The sequence below is a fragment of the Mesocricetus auratus genome, unplaced genomic scaffold (genome assembly GCF_017639785.1).
Source record: "Mesocricetus auratus isolate SY011 unplaced genomic scaffold, BCM_Maur_2.0 Super-Scaffold_100014, whole genome shotgun sequence".
In the NCBI taxonomy this organism is placed as follows: Eukaryota; Metazoa; Chordata; class Mammalia; order Rodentia; family Cricetidae; genus Mesocricetus; species Mesocricetus auratus.
Genome location: NW_024429197.1, coordinates 38913861 through 38933479, shown reverse-complemented (window position 1 = coordinate 38933479; position 19619 = coordinate 38913861). Strand labels below are relative to the sequence as shown.

The 19619-nt window shown below is 43.2% G+C and overlaps 1 protein-coding gene across 1 annotated transcript in view; it reads left to right on the top strand.

Moving 5' to 3' along the window:
- Cachd1 (cache domain containing 1) overlaps nt 1-19619 on the top strand; it is a 212526-nt gene that overhangs the window by 178017 nt on the left and 14890 nt on the right. Inside the window, exons 14-22 of the mRNA XM_005086633.4 lie at nt 4477-4619; nt 5261-5442; nt 6582-6692; nt 10782-10904; nt 12362-12461; nt 12551-12667; nt 16875-17035; nt 17332-17418; nt 18744-18860. Of these exons, the coding sequence (XP_005086690.1) occupies nt 4477-4619; nt 5261-5442; nt 6582-6692; nt 10782-10904; nt 12362-12461; nt 12551-12667; nt 16875-17035; nt 17332-17418; nt 18744-18860 (1141 nt within the window). The remainder of the gene's footprint in view (nt 1-4476; nt 4620-5260; nt 5443-6581; nt 6693-10781; nt 10905-12361; nt 12462-12550; nt 12668-16874; nt 17036-17331; nt 17419-18743; nt 18861-19619) is intronic.

Sequence of the window (19619 nt, the reverse complement as noted above, 5' to 3'; positions counted from 1 at the left end):
GCTTTCAAATCTTTTCTTCCATCTATTTATTTTAAGTGTACACTGCTTTATCTGTCATCACTCCACCATGTCATAGCTCACCAGTGCTTCTTGCTCTAACTACAGCTTAGTACCCATCGTATCAACCATGCCTTCCCACCCCACATTCACCAGGCTACGGCTACTGCCATTAAACTTCAGCTTTCCAGATTCCACCTGAGGGAGACCACACCATATTTTTCCTTCTCTGCCTGGCTTATTTCATTTAACAGAATTACCTCCAGTTCTATGCAAGATTTTGCTAGTTTATGGCTGCATGCTCTTACATTATATTTCTGTGCCATGTTTTCTTTATTCTTTGTTAACACTCGGTTGTTTCCATTTCGGGCTACTATGAATAGTGCCACATTGAGCATGGAGGTACCAAATGTCTCTTCTGTGGTCTGACATCATTCCTTTGGATATAGGAGTGGAATTGCTGAACACCATGATAATCCTATTTTTAATTTCTTAGGAGCCTTAGTAGTGTTTCCCACAGTGGCTAACTGTACTAATGTTTTCCCACCAATGATATACAAGGCTTCTCTTTTTTCCACGTCTTCATCAAAAAGCATTATGCTTCATCTTTGGACAAGAGCCGTTCTGGCTGGGGTCAAGTGATGCTGCATTGTGGTTTTGATCTACATTTCCCTGATGATTAGAGCTACTGAATGGTCTATATATACCTGTTGGCCAAGTTGATATTTGAGTCACACCCACTTGGTTGGCCATGCTGACGAGTGCCAGGTATATAGGAGACCTTTATAGCTGTGTAGTCAGTACACTAAGGATGCCCACTGTTTAGATAACCAGCTACCTGTGTAGTCAGTACACTAAGGATGCCCACTGTTTAAATAAACAGCTGCCTTCTGCTTCCCTGTTGAAAATATTTAGGATTCAAAAAATTAATATTCACCACACTTAGCAAGCCAAGGGGAGGGTCACAGGTTGGAAGGGAATCAGGAATAGAGTCTCTATCTCTGGGTTCGAAATGTGAATGCTGGAATTTGAGTTCCTTCTTTAAATTCCTTTCTAGAAAATTCTTCCTGGATATGAGATCAGACAACCAGACCAGACTAAGTGATCTTTTCTGTGGCACATTTCAAAAATATCAACAATTTAGAGAAAGCCTGTGATGTTAATCAAAGAAGGCTGGATCTTGCATTTGTTTGTTTTGATTTGGGCTTTGCGGTTTATATTCTCTGTTTTGTATGAAAGAAAGCATAGTTTTTCGCATTCTAATGAAATGCTTTACTGAAAAGCTATTATAAAACATTCCAGGCCAACAAGCCACACACTACTACGGGCAGAGATGACACACTGTCCTGCGATTGGGGGGAGGGGTGGTAAAGTTCAAGTTACCTGCTGAGAAAGAAGCTCTAGCCCACATATTTACATTTCGTTTGCATACTTCATCATAGCTGCACTGGCCAGTGTGTGAGCCACTGATTACCTGTAGTTGTTGAGCACTTGAAAGGGAGTTAGACAGCATCAAGGAATTTGGGAGACAGGTGGTGGTAGCATGCACCTTTAATCCCAGAACTCAGGAGGCAGAGGCAGGCAGATCTCTGTGAGTTCGAGGCCAACCTGGTCTACAGAGTGAGTTCCAAGACTACACAGAGAAACCCTATCTCAAAAAGACAAAACAAAATAAAAATATATGGGAAGTATGATATGCATGCTAGATTTTTTTATATTGATGAGCTGTCATATTTTTAATAGTCTAGAAGTGTATTATCAGAATTTATTTAACTCTTTCCTTTTGCTTTCTGGATAACAGAAAAATTTTAATTACATTTACAGATGGTATTGTATTGATATTGCAACAGAACAGCATTACTCATGAGTGTACTCAGACAGCGTGGCACTTACCAGCTCAAACGCAGTCTGAGTGGCTGATCCCAGGCCACAAAGGCAGACCTTGGGCCAGTACCCATTGACCCAGGGAGCCCTTTCCACCCTGCCATCCCTGCTCACACGCGTGGTAGGACCCTGGGGCATTGCGGAGGGCTCAGCGGGGACGGTCTTGTTTCAGTTGCAGTGAATGGAACACAAGGCCATTAAAACACAAAAAAAGAAATGGGAAACATGAGAATTGAGTGGTTTCTCTCTGACTTCACCGATGAAGGTTTTGACACGAGGCTTTGAAATGTGTGTCGATTGTCTTTCCAAGAGGCACTTAGGGCTCAGCAGTAGATGTTACACGCTTGCCTCACACACATAGGCTCTGGTTTCCATCCCTAGAACTAAGAGGCAGGGAGTGTGACAGAAAGATACCATCTCTTGGTGTGCAAAAAGAGGAAGAAAATGTGTTTTAAAAGTACATTCCTAAGGCAGTTTTGTGTGTGCACATGTATAAATGTATAACGATGCATATCTACCTCCTAGACGCAAAGGTTTATATCTCATATGGTGCCGTTTCTCTTCTTTATGATCCAGTGTCTTACTTCATCAGCCTTTTCTGAAATGACAGTCTGTCTCTGTAAGAAAGCCTACTCCTGGAAACAGCACTTTCCTTTGTCCTGGCCCTCATGCAACACTCCCAACTCGGAAATGTATTTGTCTTATATTGTTTTCTTCTAGATTCCTTCTGCCTGCTCTCTCTGATTGGACCCAAAGCTCGCTAAGCACAAATACACACAAACCCTCTTTCTCACATGCGCACGCGTGCGCGCGCGCGCGCACACACACACACACACACACACACACAAACTCTTTTGGGGATGAACCGCTGACTCTATGAACACAAGTCTACAGTGTGTTGTGAGTCATCCTTTGCAAGCCTCTACCTTGTATCTCTTTGATTACTTGAGATTAAGGCAATAACAATCTCCCAGGCCGTCCTATGAAGATATCCTGAGAAATAAGTCACATCATGGGAAGCAACAATTTCTGAGAATGGCGTTCTACTGATTTCTGACTGAAAACTCTAGATGGAAACATGTCTTTGGGGGAGACATTGGAAATTTAATGATAGTGAGGAATGGAAGATAAAAAACTCAGAAGACATCCTGGATTCAATGCTATAACAGTAATAATAATTATTATTATTTACAGTGCAAGTATTTACCAAACTAGAGATGGAGGCTATGCACTTAAACTGCTTCAAGTAGCTTCTAGGGGCACAAGGGGAAGAAATCAAATCCATTGCCCCCAATAGGTGGAGTCTTAATGAAATGATCTCTCTGTCCCCCTGTACATCCTTGATGTGGGAGTGGAGTGACCATGTGACAAGGCTAGCCCGGTTCCTTTATGGAAATTGCTTCTCCATGTGGTCCACATGACTGAGTCATGCAACGGTCCATGCCTTCTAAGAGACTCCCTTCCTCTAGGCATAAAGCTGTTTCAATAATCTCATTTGCTTTTTTTTATTATGTGCCTTTTCTATCTGTTGACTCAGGGCCTGGCTTGTGTAAGGCAAGTACTCTGTCTGTATCCTCGGCCCAAAATTGGTTTAGTGTTGTTTTACCCACCATGTAAAAGCTCACCAAGTTACAAGGAACTGAGCCATCACATGGAAGAGCTATCAAGAGAAGAAAAAAGAATTCAATGAGATATGATGGTGTCATCAAGCCTCATCATTTGCTTTATGTCACATGATACTACTTTATGACACATTTTAAAATATGTAAGGCTTAGTGTGGTTTTTCAGTACTCAGGAAGCAAAGGCAAGTGAATCTCTATAATTTTGAAGTTAGCCTGGTCTGCAAAGAGAGTTCTGGGTCAGCCAAAGGAAGTAATAAAAGCATGATAAGGTTGAACAATCCAAAGTTTTAAATAGAAAATTTTGTTTCGTACTGTGATTCACTGCAGAGATTTTGCCTCAAACAGGAAACTAGTTTTCGTTTTAGAAGTAGTGTTTAGGAATGTACACATGGGATACTCTCTATAAGCTTTGTTTATGGCACGGTTGCCTGCCACCTGTGACAATAATTTTTTAATTTGATTTTTGCATTGATGTCAACACTTCATCTTTCTTCTTCCTGAATGACAGGGCTGATGTGAATACTAATAGGCATCAACGATATGCACCTGCAAATGCCATTCAGCATCACTCTAGAGAGATAACGTTATTTTCCCCACCTTGCAAATGCTTGCCCTACTTCTCACAGCCAGAGTCTGTCCAGCCTGGCTCCATGCTTGGGCTGCACCCTCTATCCTAACAAATGCACAGCATGCGTATCTAAGATACTTAGGATTGCTGCTTCCAGCATGAGTACCTCTTCGGGCACATCCCTCCTGCTTCACTCCTAGGACCATAAGCTCCCTGAAGGGAGAGAATGTGGCTTTTTCTTTTCTTCCCTTTTTCTTTGCTCTCATTGTCAAGCTCTTTGTGTCCTTGTGGAAGACATTAAGCCACCATAGCAGACATGTTGGCAGAGCCTGAGTAATGCTTTTGTTTGGGGCCCAGATGAAGTCTCTGTGTTCTGAGGCCTGCTTTGTTGGGATTTCTTTCAGAAAGTCCAACCGTCATGCTGTCTGCCGGCAGCTTTTCCTCCCCCTATGAGCACCTCAGCCAGCCAGAGACCAAGCGCATGGTGGAGCATTACACAGCCTATCTCAGTGACAACACCCGCCTCATTGCTAACCCGGGACTCAAAGTAAGTACTGGCACGGGACACATCTCTGGGGCCCCTTTCCACAGACCTGGGGGGCAGTGGGGGGGGATACTGGCCATGAATCTTTGAAGTATCAAACCCTGTTTGCATCTGGGCCTCTGCAGCCAGGAGTCAAAAAGGCAGCGTGTGCCCTGGGGAGGCTAGTCAGCTGTGACCCTTTTGATGGATTAAGGAGCCCAGTGAGTCACATGAAAAATCTACATCAGGTCTCATATGCACTGGGGCTGTCGATGTAGGGGGTATGATTAAGAGACCAGAGAAGACTTCCCACTCCATTTTTCCCATGGAAAAGAAGTGTTCTGCTGTCTGTTGAGATAAATATGATATCCAAACACCAAAGAGGCTGTATGTTTCTAATGATTCACCACAGGACTGTTCTTAAACTAAGACATGGCTAACTAACTAGGTGAACAACTGAGTAGCCACACCTCTCCTGACTGTATTCTGTGAACTTTTGTTTTCACCAAGTTTGGCTGCATCCATCTGCCGTGGAACGGGTTTCAAGAAGTAATTGGGCTTGGCTTCTCTGCAAGAGAACCTTGGGGAGCCCTGCCAGCAACCCACACTCTTTTCATGTGAGTTTTTTTTAAAGAGGCCCTGCAATGTCTTCCTTTGTTTCTTAGTTCTCTGTCAGAAATGAAGTAATGGCGACCAGCCACGTCACAGATGAATGGATGACACAGATGGAAATGAGCAGCCTGAACACATACATTGTCCGCCGTTACATAGCAACGCCCAATGGCGTCCTCAGAATTTATCCTGGTTCCCTCATGGACAAAGCATTTGATCCCACTAGGAGACAGTGGTGAGTCTTGGGGAACTTCAGTTTCCAGTGCCTCCTAAGCCTGGGAGACATGATAAGTACAGGCAGTAAAGCAGTTTTGGACAGTCACAGGAGAAGACACTTTCAAGGGGGATAAAATTATTTTCAATATGTTTTCTTAATAATAATAGTTGTGTAGATTATTTTTCTGACTGTTGTTCCTTTATATCTCTACTGGAATTTTGAGAATTGAATGGTTGTATTTGTCCTTTCTGACTGCTAAGGTCTTACTTGATTCTATCTTGTGACTGGAGAGCCTTCTCGAATGAAACACTTCCTTTACTCCATGTAATTTTGGCATCATGTATGACCTATGGAAAGTGAACACATGTAAATTCAGGAATATTCTTTTACTTCTGAACTTTATTTTCACAGCAGGGCTAGCCAGGCACAGCAGGAGGCAGCATGAGCCAAGAGCAAAATCACTTATCCTGTGTTGGGTAGCAACCAACCCACTCAGGAGTCAGCTCTTCATGCCCACTCCCCACCCGTAGTAATCCTGGATGGTTTCTTCATGCTTAATTATTTCTCTTCCTTCATTGGTCCTTTTCTATATTCCCCTGTAAATCATCTGAACTACAACTCTCAGTAAAAGCTTGGAGTCGAGTACATATTAGAACAGAAAATCTGTTTCCCAACTCTTTGTGTTGTTGATACTATTGTCAGACAGAAGAGATGAGAATCTGGGCTGGGTCTGCAGCTCGGTGATAGAGCACTTGCCTAGCATGGTAAGCCATGAGTTCAAGACTCCAGATCCACAAAAAGAAGTAAGGAGATAGAGAGGTAGCTCAGTGCCTAAGAGCACTTGTTCTTGCAGAGGATCCAGGTTCAATGCCCAGTCCCACATGGTAGCTTACAAACATCTGTAACTCCCGTTCCAGGGGGGTCCAGCATCTTCTTCTGGACTCTGCAGGCACCAAACATGTACATGGCACACACATATAATGAGCAGGCAAAACACACATAAAATCCTTTTAAAAATTTAAGCAAGATTCATTTTGAGCTTTAACATGATACCAGCCCAGTTTATAGTAAGTATTTTAGAGCTACAAACCCACTGTTCTTGAAACTTAGAGTCTTTTATGCCTAAAATCACATGATTTCTCTTTGGTCTCTGTTAGGTATCTTCATGCAGTAGCTAATCCAGGGCTGATTTCTCTGACTGGTCCTTACTTAGATGTTGGAGGAGCCGGCTATGTCGTGACTATCAGCCACACAATTCATTCGTCCAGGTAATTATTTTAAAGAATTTTTAATCATGTAAAATCTTTTAGATTACATTTATTAACGTATCTAATATGCGTTTGCGCGCATGCGTGCCTGCACTATCCCGTGGAGGCCAGAGGACAACTTGTAGGAAGAGGATGGTTCTCTTTGACCGCGGAAATCCCAGGGATCAGGTCATCAGGTTTGGTGGCGATCACCTTTGTCCACTGAGCCATGTCACCAACCTCTTCAGGCCCATACATACACATGTAAAAAGGAAAGGAAATACCGGCTGGAGCATGACAACTTTCATTGCCAGAATTGCTTTGTTTTCAAGCAAAAGGAGCAGTTTTTAATGAGGAACATGTACCAGGTCATCTGGAGTTCTATTTGTGTCTGACTCCTTAGAATTACATGAGCTGTTTGCTTTGGTTTTCTGTTTGGTAGTTTTGCAAGTGTCTCTTAAAAATAAGAGCTTTTGAAAACTGATGTTCCCAGAATGCTGATTAATGTCGGTACCACAGGACATATTTTGAATGTGATGTTTCCTACAAGCTTAAAGCTTCAGCTCCAACACTCCAAACATCAATGGATGTTTGGATGTGGAGATGCATTGCTTTAATCCATTATACAAATAGCTATTTTCTCCAAGCAACCGAGAAGACCATGTTTTTGACTGATACCTGGCATGGTGCCCTAAAATTGAGAGGAAAGCAGCTATCCTTGCTTCTCAGTGGTGCTCATTATCCATCAAATGACTGGTACTAGTTAGAATCCCCCAACACAAGTTCATTGAGATAATAATTGGAGAGCAGAGTTTGTGGAATTCCAGCTTCAGGCTCATGTCTCTGTGGAAAGTCATGCCTGCCACCAGCCAAATGCTGATTCTAGCGCAATGGTGTCTGCTTGACTGTCAGCTTTGTCCCTAACACAAATTCCATGCATAAGCAAGTAACCCTCACACCGAGTAATCCTTCCTTGTTCACATACCATCTGGTGTGCACACGTGTCTGAAGAACGATACTCATCATCCCCTCCAGATAGTCTCAGTGAAGGAAAAGTACCGGGACTGTTTCTTCCAGGGGCAGAGTCCGCCTCATCTCTGACGCAGTAAAAGGGGCCTGAGTTGGGCTTTCAAAGACACCAGTGAGGTGCCCACCATTGTCAGCTCATTGTCAAGAACACTTAGCCTTGCCTTCTGTTGTGTGCTTTCGGTACATGAGTCAAGGCCAGTTTTGAGTTTATGTGTGTGTGTACAAGCATTTTTTGTTGAGGGTTAGATAAGGACAAGAATTTTGATCTGGTTTGTTTGCCAATCTTTATTGGGCCTATTCAAATGAGGCATGGTGGGAACATGGTGACTTTTCAAATGAAGACAACTTCAGACCTCCTCTCTGGTTACCCTCCCATTTAACAACAACAAAAATCCCCAGTTTCCGTGGAAGCCACTGTGAATGCGGATTCCCCCACAGGAAGTCTATGCTTTGGTCCTGCTCAAAGTGTAACCCACAGACCCCATCATGTGAATATTTTGCTTAGCTGGGTGTGACTTAACCATTATAGCTGTGACTTTTCCTTCATCACAGCTTAGATCCACACCAATGGCCTCTTCTGTTGCTCAACAGAAGCCCCAGTGACTTGCACTGGCAGAAAGGCTTTGCAAAGGCACCAGCTTGGGAAACCTACTCCCCCCCTGAGATATGTGAACACAGATTTGCTGTTTATGGTTTATGTGACTGTAAATAAATGCTTCTATGTTTTTGTTTCCTTGCTAATTATTTTAATGGTTAAATTAGGTACTACATAAAACTCATAGAACAGAGTCTGGAGCATGGGAAAGGGGCAAGGTTTTAGAGGGATAATGCTTAGCCCTAAACTTGAAAGTGTCGAGTAACAAGAGAATAGAAGTTATTTTATTGTCATGCTATTTAGGCTTTGAATTTGTGGCATTCAAATTGCCTAGAAGAACGAGCTGACTCGGATCCTCCACTTGTCTGAAACACAGCCGCTCACCCCTGGCTTCAGATGTGCTTTGGTGGAGAGCTCGGGGAGTGCTTTCTAAGTCCATGCTCACCAGTCACTCATGGCAACGCTCTGTCTGCTTCTTCCATAAGCATTTCCAGTGGCCTGACAATCTAGCTGTACGTCCTTCCCATATGATAGCACTGCTGGAGATATAGAACATGGTTACAACAATGAAAATTGCATGCATATATTACCATCAGCCTGGTCCATTGTGTTTAGAAATGTGAATTTGGCTGCATATTTCTATAACGTTCTTTGAGTTGCTATGGTAACAGTATGCCCAGTTGCAATTCAGGTAAAGTACAAATCTAGGCTTGCATAGGCATGATGCATGCTATTACTTTGGCATCTTCATTCATCCTGGAGCAGATAGGTGCCATTCAGGGAAGATGTAGAAGTAAAATGAGCGTACCCCAAAATACCTGAATGATACTTTCCACAGAAACAGATCTATAGTACTGTAGAGAAGAGCCAACCTCTGGAGCTGCCCCAGAGACAGGGAAAAAGTGATATTTAATTCTCTTAACTATTCTCAGGCTAATTTTTTTCGTTCATAAAATAAAAACTACAATTCTTTCTCAGCTTCTTCCACAGAAATTAAATAATTTAAAATTGTTTACAGCCCTACAGATCTGACTTATGACTAAGACAATATGCTTTTGGAATTCAGCAGTGAATTTCTGTCCATGTATACACTAATTAGTCCATGATGCTGACCAAATAAATGCCTCACTCTTGCAAGTTTCAGTGTTCCTAAACTGATAAAACCTCCAAAGATTACCACAAAAGGGAAGACTACCATGAGAAAGGCTGGGGTTGTCACTCAGTTCATAGAACACCTGCCTAGCATGCAGTAGGCCCAGATTTAAACCCCAGTGCTATGAAGAAGGAAGAAAAAGACCATCATGAAATAGCTAAGAATGATATTTTTTTCTTCCAGTATTTTCTTGGTAGGCAGGTAGGTAATAATTAGATGTTGGGCCCTTAACAGTCCACATCACGGAGTCACTTCTGCTGTTTGGGTGTTTATGTCAGAGAGGCAGCTTACTAAACATTATGAACACTGTCACATTTAATTGCAATAGCAGGTACCACTATTATCTTCATTTTCATATGAAAAGCCAAAGCTTTAAAAAGGCCAAATAGCATCCAGGAGCAACACACACACAAACACACACACACACACACACACACACACACACACACACAAAAACAAAGCAGCAATGCCAGGACTTGACCCCACATCTACCAAAAAGTTAGCCATTAGCACTAGGCTTTACCCCTCAGATTCGCCAGCAGAGTGTCCTCCATTGAGAACAGTAATATTATAGGACAGAGAGTGTACTGGCTTGAAACAAAGAAGACTTGTTCTTAAATATAAACTTGTGTTTTCAGTAGAGCCCACCATGGTGTTGTGGAAAGAAAACTGGACAGGGTTCCTGGTAATATTATATGGTCTTACTAAGTCTCTGTGAGACCCGTTTCCTTACCAGCAAAATAAACGAAGTGACTAATGGCAGCCATTCAGGTTCCTTTTCTGGAACTTCGCTGAAAGCAACTTCAGGGCCTGTGAGATGGTTCCGTGTAAGGCACCTGCTGCCAAGTCTGACAGCCTGAGTTTGATCCCTTGGACTACTTGGTGGAAGGAGACTCCACAAGTTGTCCTCTTCTGTACACATACTGTGACAAGCATGCCCCCACATACATCCACAAACACACAAACACGTATATGCATACCTATGTATATACATACGTACATATTCTTTTAAATTTTGTTCTAAGTAGCCAGACCTGCAACCTCTCAGTCTTCCACCTCTGACTGATATTTTTACTAAAAAGCCCCACCAATCTGAACAATTGTGCGTGTTGGGGGAACTGGACATATTTCACAGCTGCTCACATTTGGTGCTGGTCTTAATCAGAAAGCCATAACTAAAGGGTAAATGTTTTCTCTCAAGCCGTCTTTTTGTTACATTGTCATTCAGCACTTACAGGCACGGAAATGGGGAGGGCATGTATTTCTGACACTAGACAATGCCATGCCCATGCATACTCTACCTCTTACTGTAATTGGTCTCTTTCACATGAAGTACACAGCTGTCTTCCGGACACACCGTGGCTGTGATGGGCATTGACTTCACACTGAGGTACTTCTACAAAGTTTTGATGGACCTCTTACCAGTTTGTAACCAAGATGGTGGCAACAAAATAAGGTAAGCCTTTTGGGGACATGATTTCCTGTCTACTACCAAAATAAGAACAAGTTGGCACCAGATGTTGACCACATAGTTATGATCAGTACCAAGAGTTGAGTTCGTGGCCTGGGTGTCCTATTAAGATGGGTTTTTATTGTTGTCTGCTCCTCCACACACACACATTTTTTTCCAAATCTGTGTGTGTGTGTGTGTGTGTGTGTGTGTGTGTTTCTCTCTCTCTGTCTCTCTCGCTCTGTGTGTCTCTCTCTCAATGTGTGTGTGTGTGCTCCCACTCATGCACGCACACACACTCGCACATGCACATGCATGCACAGAGGTCAGAGGACAATGCTGGCTGTCCTCACTTCCTGCCTTCTTTGAGGCAAGGTTCCTTATTCATGACTGTGAATGCCAGGCTCCCTGGCCAGTGAGCTTGCAAGGTTTCTCCTCACAGATATGTGCCCAGTGCATTAGGCTTTCCATGCTGATTGCAAGGCGAGTGTTTTTCCCAATGAGGTATCTCCCTAGCCCTTTTTTCCTTTCTCAAAGGTGCATACTGTTCAAATTTTAGACAACTAGACACAGTACATAGCAAGAGGAATAGCACAGTGCCCCAAAGTCTTGTTTCCCTAGAAGTCAGTGATTAGAAGCGTCCCTCAACTCTGGTATTGGGAAGACCAGAAGGTGCTCCCTCTTGGGCAGCGCCTTTGATGTTAACTTAGTCATTACGCCAATTTCTGTGAAATTTCAGCTGCTTAGACTGGCACTTTTTCATTTTCCCAGAAAGAGGCTCACAGAACTTGGAGACTTTGCCTCCTGGATTTCAGAAAGAAAATGTCTGATCAAAGCAAGGGCATTCCCTTGATTCAGCGCAGACTGCTTTTAAAAATAGCTTCGTGGTTGAGCCTTGTGCACCACGCTTCGTGTCCCTGTTGAAAATCACATTGGCGTTTAATGGGCACGTGCAGGGCTCCTGGCCACCACTGTGACTAATGCTGGGGGAAGAAAACAGACCATAACCTTGATTAAAGTAGTTCTGGCTCAGCTTATATTCCTACAAATACCTTTTTATATGCACAGAGTGTTGTATTTAGTTTATATTTGTGTCTGCTGAATATTCCTCTGCTTCCTTCCTCAAAAAAAAAAAGTAAAGAGCAAACCTTCTCCTTCCAAAATTCTTTCAAAGAATTTCCCGTCACTCACACTTGGATTGGGTGGGCACATCTTCTATGAACTGTATAGCTGACCACAGAGCGATGTATACCTCTTACCGTAACATGGAAGCCAGGTAGTCCATCACCTTAGGAAAACAGTGTTTATGAAGTCCAGCGAGACTTCCTTCATCACCATCATCATCCCCCCCCCCCCCACGCATAAGTCCAGACAAGTTTGTTTTATGGCTAGTGCTATCCGGTGTTCTTTGAAAGCATGGCAGCCACTCATATGAATGAAGGCCATTACTTGTTTTGGTACAGGTGCTTCATAATGGAGGACAGGGGTTATCTGGTGGCTCATCCAACCCTCGTTGACCCCAAAGGTCATGCGCCTCTGGAGCAGCAACACATCACCCACAAGGTACTCTTTGGCCAAGCCGGTCAGCTCCCTTATGTGACAGCTTGAAGTGTGTTAAGTGACACTTGTCTTCTATCTTGTGGCCTTGACAGGAGCCCCTGGTAGCAAATGATATCCTGAACCATCCAAACTTTGTGAAGAAGAACCTGTGCAATAGCTTCAGTGACCGGACAGTGCAGAGATCTTACAAATTCAATACTAGCCTGGTGGTAAGCCCATGCTCCCGCTTCTTTGTGGACTATGAATGGAGTAATGCCCACACCTGCTTCTTTGTTCTGGAGCCACAGGACTCCATGAGTGGGGAACGACCTTAGTACAGCCCCCACCATATAATTGTAGGACAGAAAGTCAGGATGGGACAGGGACTGTCTGAAAGTCATAGGGTTGGTACATCAATTATATAAGTTATGGTTCCCTAGAGCAGTGGTTCTCAACTTATGGGTTGCGATCACTTAGGGGATCAAATGACCCTTCCACAGGAGCCGCATATCAGATATCCTGCATATCAGATGTTTCCATTACAATTCATCAAGTAGCAAAATTACAATTAAGAAGTAGCAACAAAAATAATTTTATGGCTGGGGATCACCAAAACATGAAGAACTGTATTAAAGGGTCACATCATAAGGGAAGTTGAGAACCACTACCCTAGAGAAATAGAACTTATAGAATGAATATAAATAAAGAGAGAAGGGGGATTTATTAGAGTGACTTATCTTCCCACCTCAAAGATCCAGGTTAGAAGTGGGTCTTTCACTTCAAATGATTTAATTAAGGAAAAAAGAAGCCCTCACAGGTGTGCCCAGCCATTTGGGTTTTAGTTAATTCCACATGTAGTCAAATTGACAACTAAGAATAGCCATCACACCAACCGATCCCTTATCCCTTTGGAGTTTCTGTTGAGGGCTGTTCCCATACTCTGTACAAATGGCTGTGGTTCCCTGTGTTCCTGTCTCCTAGAGATGGTTTAGCTGCCTAAATTTTGAAGGCCAGCCTCACTCAGTCCTGGATCACCCACCAAGATAGGTGGGGAATTGTATGGAAATCATTCTGAAAACATTGAAGAGGATTGTACATAATTTGAATTGCTGCAAATTTTATGTGGCTAAATATCTGACTATATTCTTAGAAATTTGGAAATGATCGCAGTTAGGAAGGAACAAAAGTAGGGCATGGTGACAGACTAACATTTGAAAACTTACTCCTGGGAAGTTTTTAATTTATGTAGGCATTTATGTATGTCAGTCATTAAATGTGCAGTTAAATAACTTTTGGGCTGGAGAGATGTGGCTGAGCAATTAAGAGCACTGGTTGCTCTTCCAGAGGACCCAGGTTCAATTCCCAGCATCTACATGGCAGCTCACCACTACCTGTAACTGTTCCAGGAGCTCTACTACCCCCACACAGACATACATGCAGGCAGGACACTAATGCACACACAGTAACAAATACATCTCTAGCAAATAAATTAATAATTTTAATGTGCTGGGTTAAATTGAAAATCTCGAAACTATCATGAAGTAGGTTGTGAAAAGCAAAGGCCCAGTGGAAAAGAGAAGCTTTCAAAGTACCCTACTCCACTGTGAGCAGCACTGTTGGAGGTTGCTGGGATGGTTATGTGAAAGTTTGCCTCTTCCTACGCATCTGCTTCATTTATACAGCGGTTTCTAGAGTCCTCTGCAGGCAAAGCCAAGAGGCTGGAGTAGGAACATTTCTGAAAAGCACATTCTAGTTGAGTGGGAATTAGAATAATTTAATTTTTATTACTTTTTTAATTGTATCGTGTATTTGTGTAGGTGCACAGATGTGCATATAGCACATGTGTGGTTGCACAATTGTACATAACACACGTGTGTGGAGGTTAAAGGACAAACGTAGTTGGCATTTTCTTTGGGCTGCCAGCCAGTTTCCAGGTAAAGACACAGATGCTTATTATTAGTTATGAATGCTCAGCCTTAGCTTAGGCTTGTCCCACTAGCTCTTTTAACTTAATGTAACCTGTTTCTATTCATCTACATTTGCCTCAGGGCTTTTTACCTTTCTTTCGTTCTGTGTGTCCCGCTTTCCTGCTTCCTTCGTGTCTGACTGGCCCCTGGTATCTCCATGTCGTCTCCTTTTCTTTCTTCTTCCTTGAGCCTAATATCTCTTCCTACTTACTCTCTCTGCCTGAAAGTTCTCCTTATAACTCAATATTAGCAGTTCAACTTTTTAATTAGACCAGTCGGGTACCTTAGGCAGGCAACACATCTTTATATAATTAAAACAGATGCAGCACATCTTTACACAAGTAAACAAATATTCTGCAACAAACAACTCATACAGGTGTCAATTCTCTCCTTCTGCCATGTTGATCCCCCAGATGGAACCCAGGCTGTCAGTCTTGGTTGGTCAAAGGTATCTCACCAGGTCAGCGATAGATAATTTCTTTTTTTTTTTTTTTTTTTTTGGTTTTACGAGACAGGGTTTCTCTGTATTGTTTTGGAAGCTGTCGGTCCAGCCCGGCCTCGAACTTACAGAGATCCGCCTGCCTCTGCCTCCCGAGTGCTGGGATTAAAGGCGTGCACCACCGCCGCCTGGCCGAGATAGATAATTTCTTAGCAGCAGAAATTCTCACCCTAAGTGAAATTGGAGCATTGTGATAATGGAGCTTGCTGCATAATAAGCCATGCCACTGTGTGTCCAAGCTGTGGGTGTCTTCCACACAAGATAAAACTCATTCAGAGTCTAAGAAGACACTCTGTGCCACACAACCCTTCACACAGTTTTTAAGAGATGAATGACATGAACGTTGACATGAGTTGGAATAATTTGCCCAGGGAATTCGACACAAATGCAGAAAGATGGTTGTTGCACGACATTACGATACAGCTTTCGAGGTGTTTTGTTGTTGATTTGTTTGTTGTTTTTTTGGGGGGACACTCCTAGAAGCTGCCCATCTCATCTGCCATGTATGGGATGAAGAAAAGGAGCACTTAGTTCAGTTTCAGTGTTGTAGAAACAGGAAGTCAACTGGTCTCTTTTTTTTTTTTTTAAGATTTATTTATTACAGTGTTCTGCCTACATGCCAGAAGAGGGCACCGGATTTCACTACAGATGGCTGTGAGCCACCATGTGGTTGCTGGGAATTGAACTCAGGACCCCTGGAAGAGCAATCGATGCTCTTAACCTCTGAACCATCTCTCCAGCCCCTCAACTGGTCTCTTAAAGAACCTTTTTTTAAAAAAAAAAAATGTATATTACTCTAGGAAGCAGAAAGGCTTGTTAACTAAAGGAAGACGAATGTAATTTGTAGCTGATTGTGGTTGCCTTTGAAACAAATTTTCCTGGAACTTGACTTTCATTGCTTCCTTAAGGTTTTGCTTTTATGATTGCATTAGGCACTTTTTCTGTCGCTGTGATAAAATACCGTGGCAAAAGCAGCTTATGGCCCATGGGTTCGTTCTGGCCCACACAGTTCAAGGGTATAATCCATCATGCTGGAGACATCAAGACATGGCAACTTATTTTAGCATCTGGCCACACTGCATCCACCATCAGGAAGCAGAGAGCATGAATACATGGATGCCTGCTGCTGCTGCTCAGCTCCCTTTCCCCACATACCCCACTCAGAATCCAGCCCAGGAATGGTGCTACCCACAGTAGGCAGGTCTTTCTCCTGCAATTAACACAGTTAAGAGAATTCCCCCACACTGTTAACTCTAACCAACAACAGTGTTATCTTTTTTCTTAAGGTTGTAAAACTAGGAGCTGGAGAGATGGCCCAGCAGTTAGGAAAACTTACTGCTCTTCCTGGGAACCTGGGTTCAATCCCTACCCCCCACATAGCCACTCACAATCATCTGTAACTACAGTTTCATGGGATCTGATGCCCTCTCCTGGCCTAGGCAGACACCAGGCACCAACCAAATTGGTGCACAGACATATATGCAGACAAAACAACCATGCATGTAAAAGTAAAAAAAATTTTAATTTACATTTATGTAAGTATGGATGAAAGATAATATATAACATATTCTATCTAACCAATAGAATAATCTATAATAAAAAATTAGCAAGAAATGCTCTCTAGGTCACATTTCAAACAGTGGCTGTAGGAGCTGAAAAGATGTCTCAGTGTCATGAGCTCATGCTTCTCTTCCAGAGGATCCAAATTTGGGTCCCAGCAACCACATCAAGTAACTCTAGCATCGGGGTCTCCAACACCCTATTCCATCCTACACAAATACATACAGCACACACAGAGAGACATGCACACATGCACATACATAAAAATTAATCTTTAGACGGTACCAAATATCTTGAACAGGAACTGTGTTGCTTTTAGAGTCACAATCCAAGCTATTCTGACTTTTTCTGCAAGAGAAGGCCAAGTCTTCACACTGCTGTCTGTCGGTCTGACCCTCAACTCTTCTGCAGGGGGATTTGACAAACCTTGTGCATGGCAGCCACTGCTCTAAGTACCGCTTGACGAGGATCCCAGGGACCAATGCATTTGTCGGCATCGTCAACGAGACCTGCGACTCCCTCGCCTTCTGCGCTTGCAGCATGGTGGACCGTCTCTGTCTCAACTGTCACCGGTGCGCTGGGGTCTGCTCATGGACTGTTTAACATTTTAACTGATGACAGGCATTTTGAACAGAGGAGGTGGGATGTGTCCTGAGGAAGGGAAGCCCAGGGTTACAGAAGCCTGTATGTAGAATCTGTGCCATTCCCACGACTCTTGTCACCATGGCTGTGGATTCAGGCCAAATGCAATTCAAATTTTTGGCCATGGCTTCATTTTCACTGTCAATTGTAACTGGCAATTCCCTGGTGTGTGTATGATAGTCTGCTGACACCTACCTCTTAACTAGTAATTCTGTTTACTTTTCAGGATGGAACAAAATGAATGTGAATGTCCTTGTGAGTGCCCCCTGGAGGTCAATGAATGCACTGGCAACCTCACCAATGCAGAGAACAGGTAAAACATATATACCTTTTTTTTTTTGGCGTATGTTTGTGTGTGTGTTATTTATATAATTACATGTACATATATGTACATATGTATATATAGATGTATAACCTTCACACTATGATGTTTTCTATAAATGTGTGTGGGTTAAGAGTGTACAAAAATTCCTGGCATTGGTGGCACATGCCTTAAATCCCAGTACTTGGGAGGCAGAGGCAGGTGGATCTCTGTGAGTTTGAGGCCGGCCTGGTCTACCGAATGAGTTCCAGAACAGCCTTGTGCAAAAACAATACAAAAAAAACCCTGTCTCAAAAAACCACAAAAAAAAATGTAAAAGGTGCTTTGTTCTAATAAGGAGCATAATCAGTAAGCCAAATTTTAAATAATGTCTGATTTGATGGTATGCTGTGGAATAGCAACAGTGTGCATGCTATAATAAAGCTGTATGAGGGACTAAGGAGATGGTTCAGTGGACAAAGTTGATGCAAACATGAGGAGTTAAGTACAGTTACTCACACCCCTGTAAGATCCAGGCAGTGGCGTGTGTCTGTGACCCCAATCCAGGGATCAGACAGGCAGATCCCAAGAGCTCACTGGCCAAGCAGTCTAGCCAAATCATTGAGCTCCAGATTCAGTGAGAGACCTTGCCTCAAAAAAATAGAGGGCAATAGAGAAGAACTCCCAACATAGTGAAAATAAATATGTCATAGGAGATTTATACAAGCATTTTCCACACATCTACCATGTCAGGTGCTTCATGCACATTGAGTCAGTTTTCTTTTTAATTCACTGTATGATAAGTATACAGGTGCTTTTCATATGTGCACACACATACGCTCATGCATGAAATGGTGTTATTTTATTTATTTATATTATTGGTGAACTCTTCATGGTTAGATCTCTTTCCTAGAACATAAAGAAAACACAATGTGTTATGTGTATATGTATATTAACATGATACACATTTGTTAAACATAAAAAGGGTATCTAAAAGGGATCCTCATTAAATCCTGTTCACAGCTGTTACCGCAGATAAGTAAACATGAGGATTGTGAACACAGAAGGTTGAGCACATTTTGACTTTATTCGTTCCTATTAATGTTGAATATTTACCATTTCAGATGTATATGGGTGTGTACACGTATATACTATTTCTATTGTTCACAAATATAAATAAACAACCTAGTGGTTAAATGGATTGACCCATGGTTTCACTGAGTGCAAAAGCCAGACATACAAATAATAAAATCTCAGATTTGGCAGAGCTTATCAAGGGCTAGGTGTCTGCAATATGGGTGTCGTGGCCTCTAACCTCCACACTTCTTCCTTCACAGAAATCCGAGCTGTGAGGTACACCAGGAGCCAGTGACGTACACAGCTATCGACCCTGGCCTGCAGGACGCCCTGCACCAGTGTGTGAACAGCAGGTGCAGCCAGAGGCTGGAAAGCGGGTAAGACCTCCCCGCGGTCAGTGCCCGGCAGCCCCGTGGGTAAGACCTCCCCGAGCTCAGTGCCCGGCAGCCCCGTGGGGCTTCTGCTGCCAGAGCTCGGGTTCTCGATGTGTCCTCTGGGGGAGGGAGGGTGTCCCAGATGAAGTGTCCATTCCCACTGGTTACAGGAATTTGGCATCTGTGCTTTAGGTTAAAAGAAGGGCCTCTGCTGTGAGTGGGGAGGCTTTTGTTTTGTTTTAGTAAGCGAAGTGCAGGAGATGTGGCAAGGAAATGGGATCTCCTGGATTCCCAACAGGATCCAGCAGCCATGAAGGTTTCAGAACTTACCTTCGTAGACAGCAAATCTGCTCTAGGGTGGCTTTGAGAACTGACAGCCCTGTGTCCCCTGATGTGGGCTGCTCCCCTCTAGGGGTTTTGGACTGGGCATGTGGCTATGGCAGCTCTGGACAAGGGGACTACTACTCTCTAGCTGCTGGTGGCCATGTGATCAGGGGAAGTAAGGGCACAGGGCTCACAGCTGGCCTTGTGCTTGGTGGAGCTGAGGAAGGGCTACCTTGAACTGATTAGCGCGGGCTGCTAGACTGCATTTAGATACAGGGAATATTGCCACTGATGTCATTTCTTTTTTTTTCTTTTTTTTTTCTTTTTTTTTTTGGTTTTTATGAGACAGGGTTTCTCTGTATTGTTTTTGAGGCTGTCGGTCCAGCCCAGCCTCGAACTCACAGAGATCCGCCTGCCTCTGCCTCCTGGGTGCTGGGA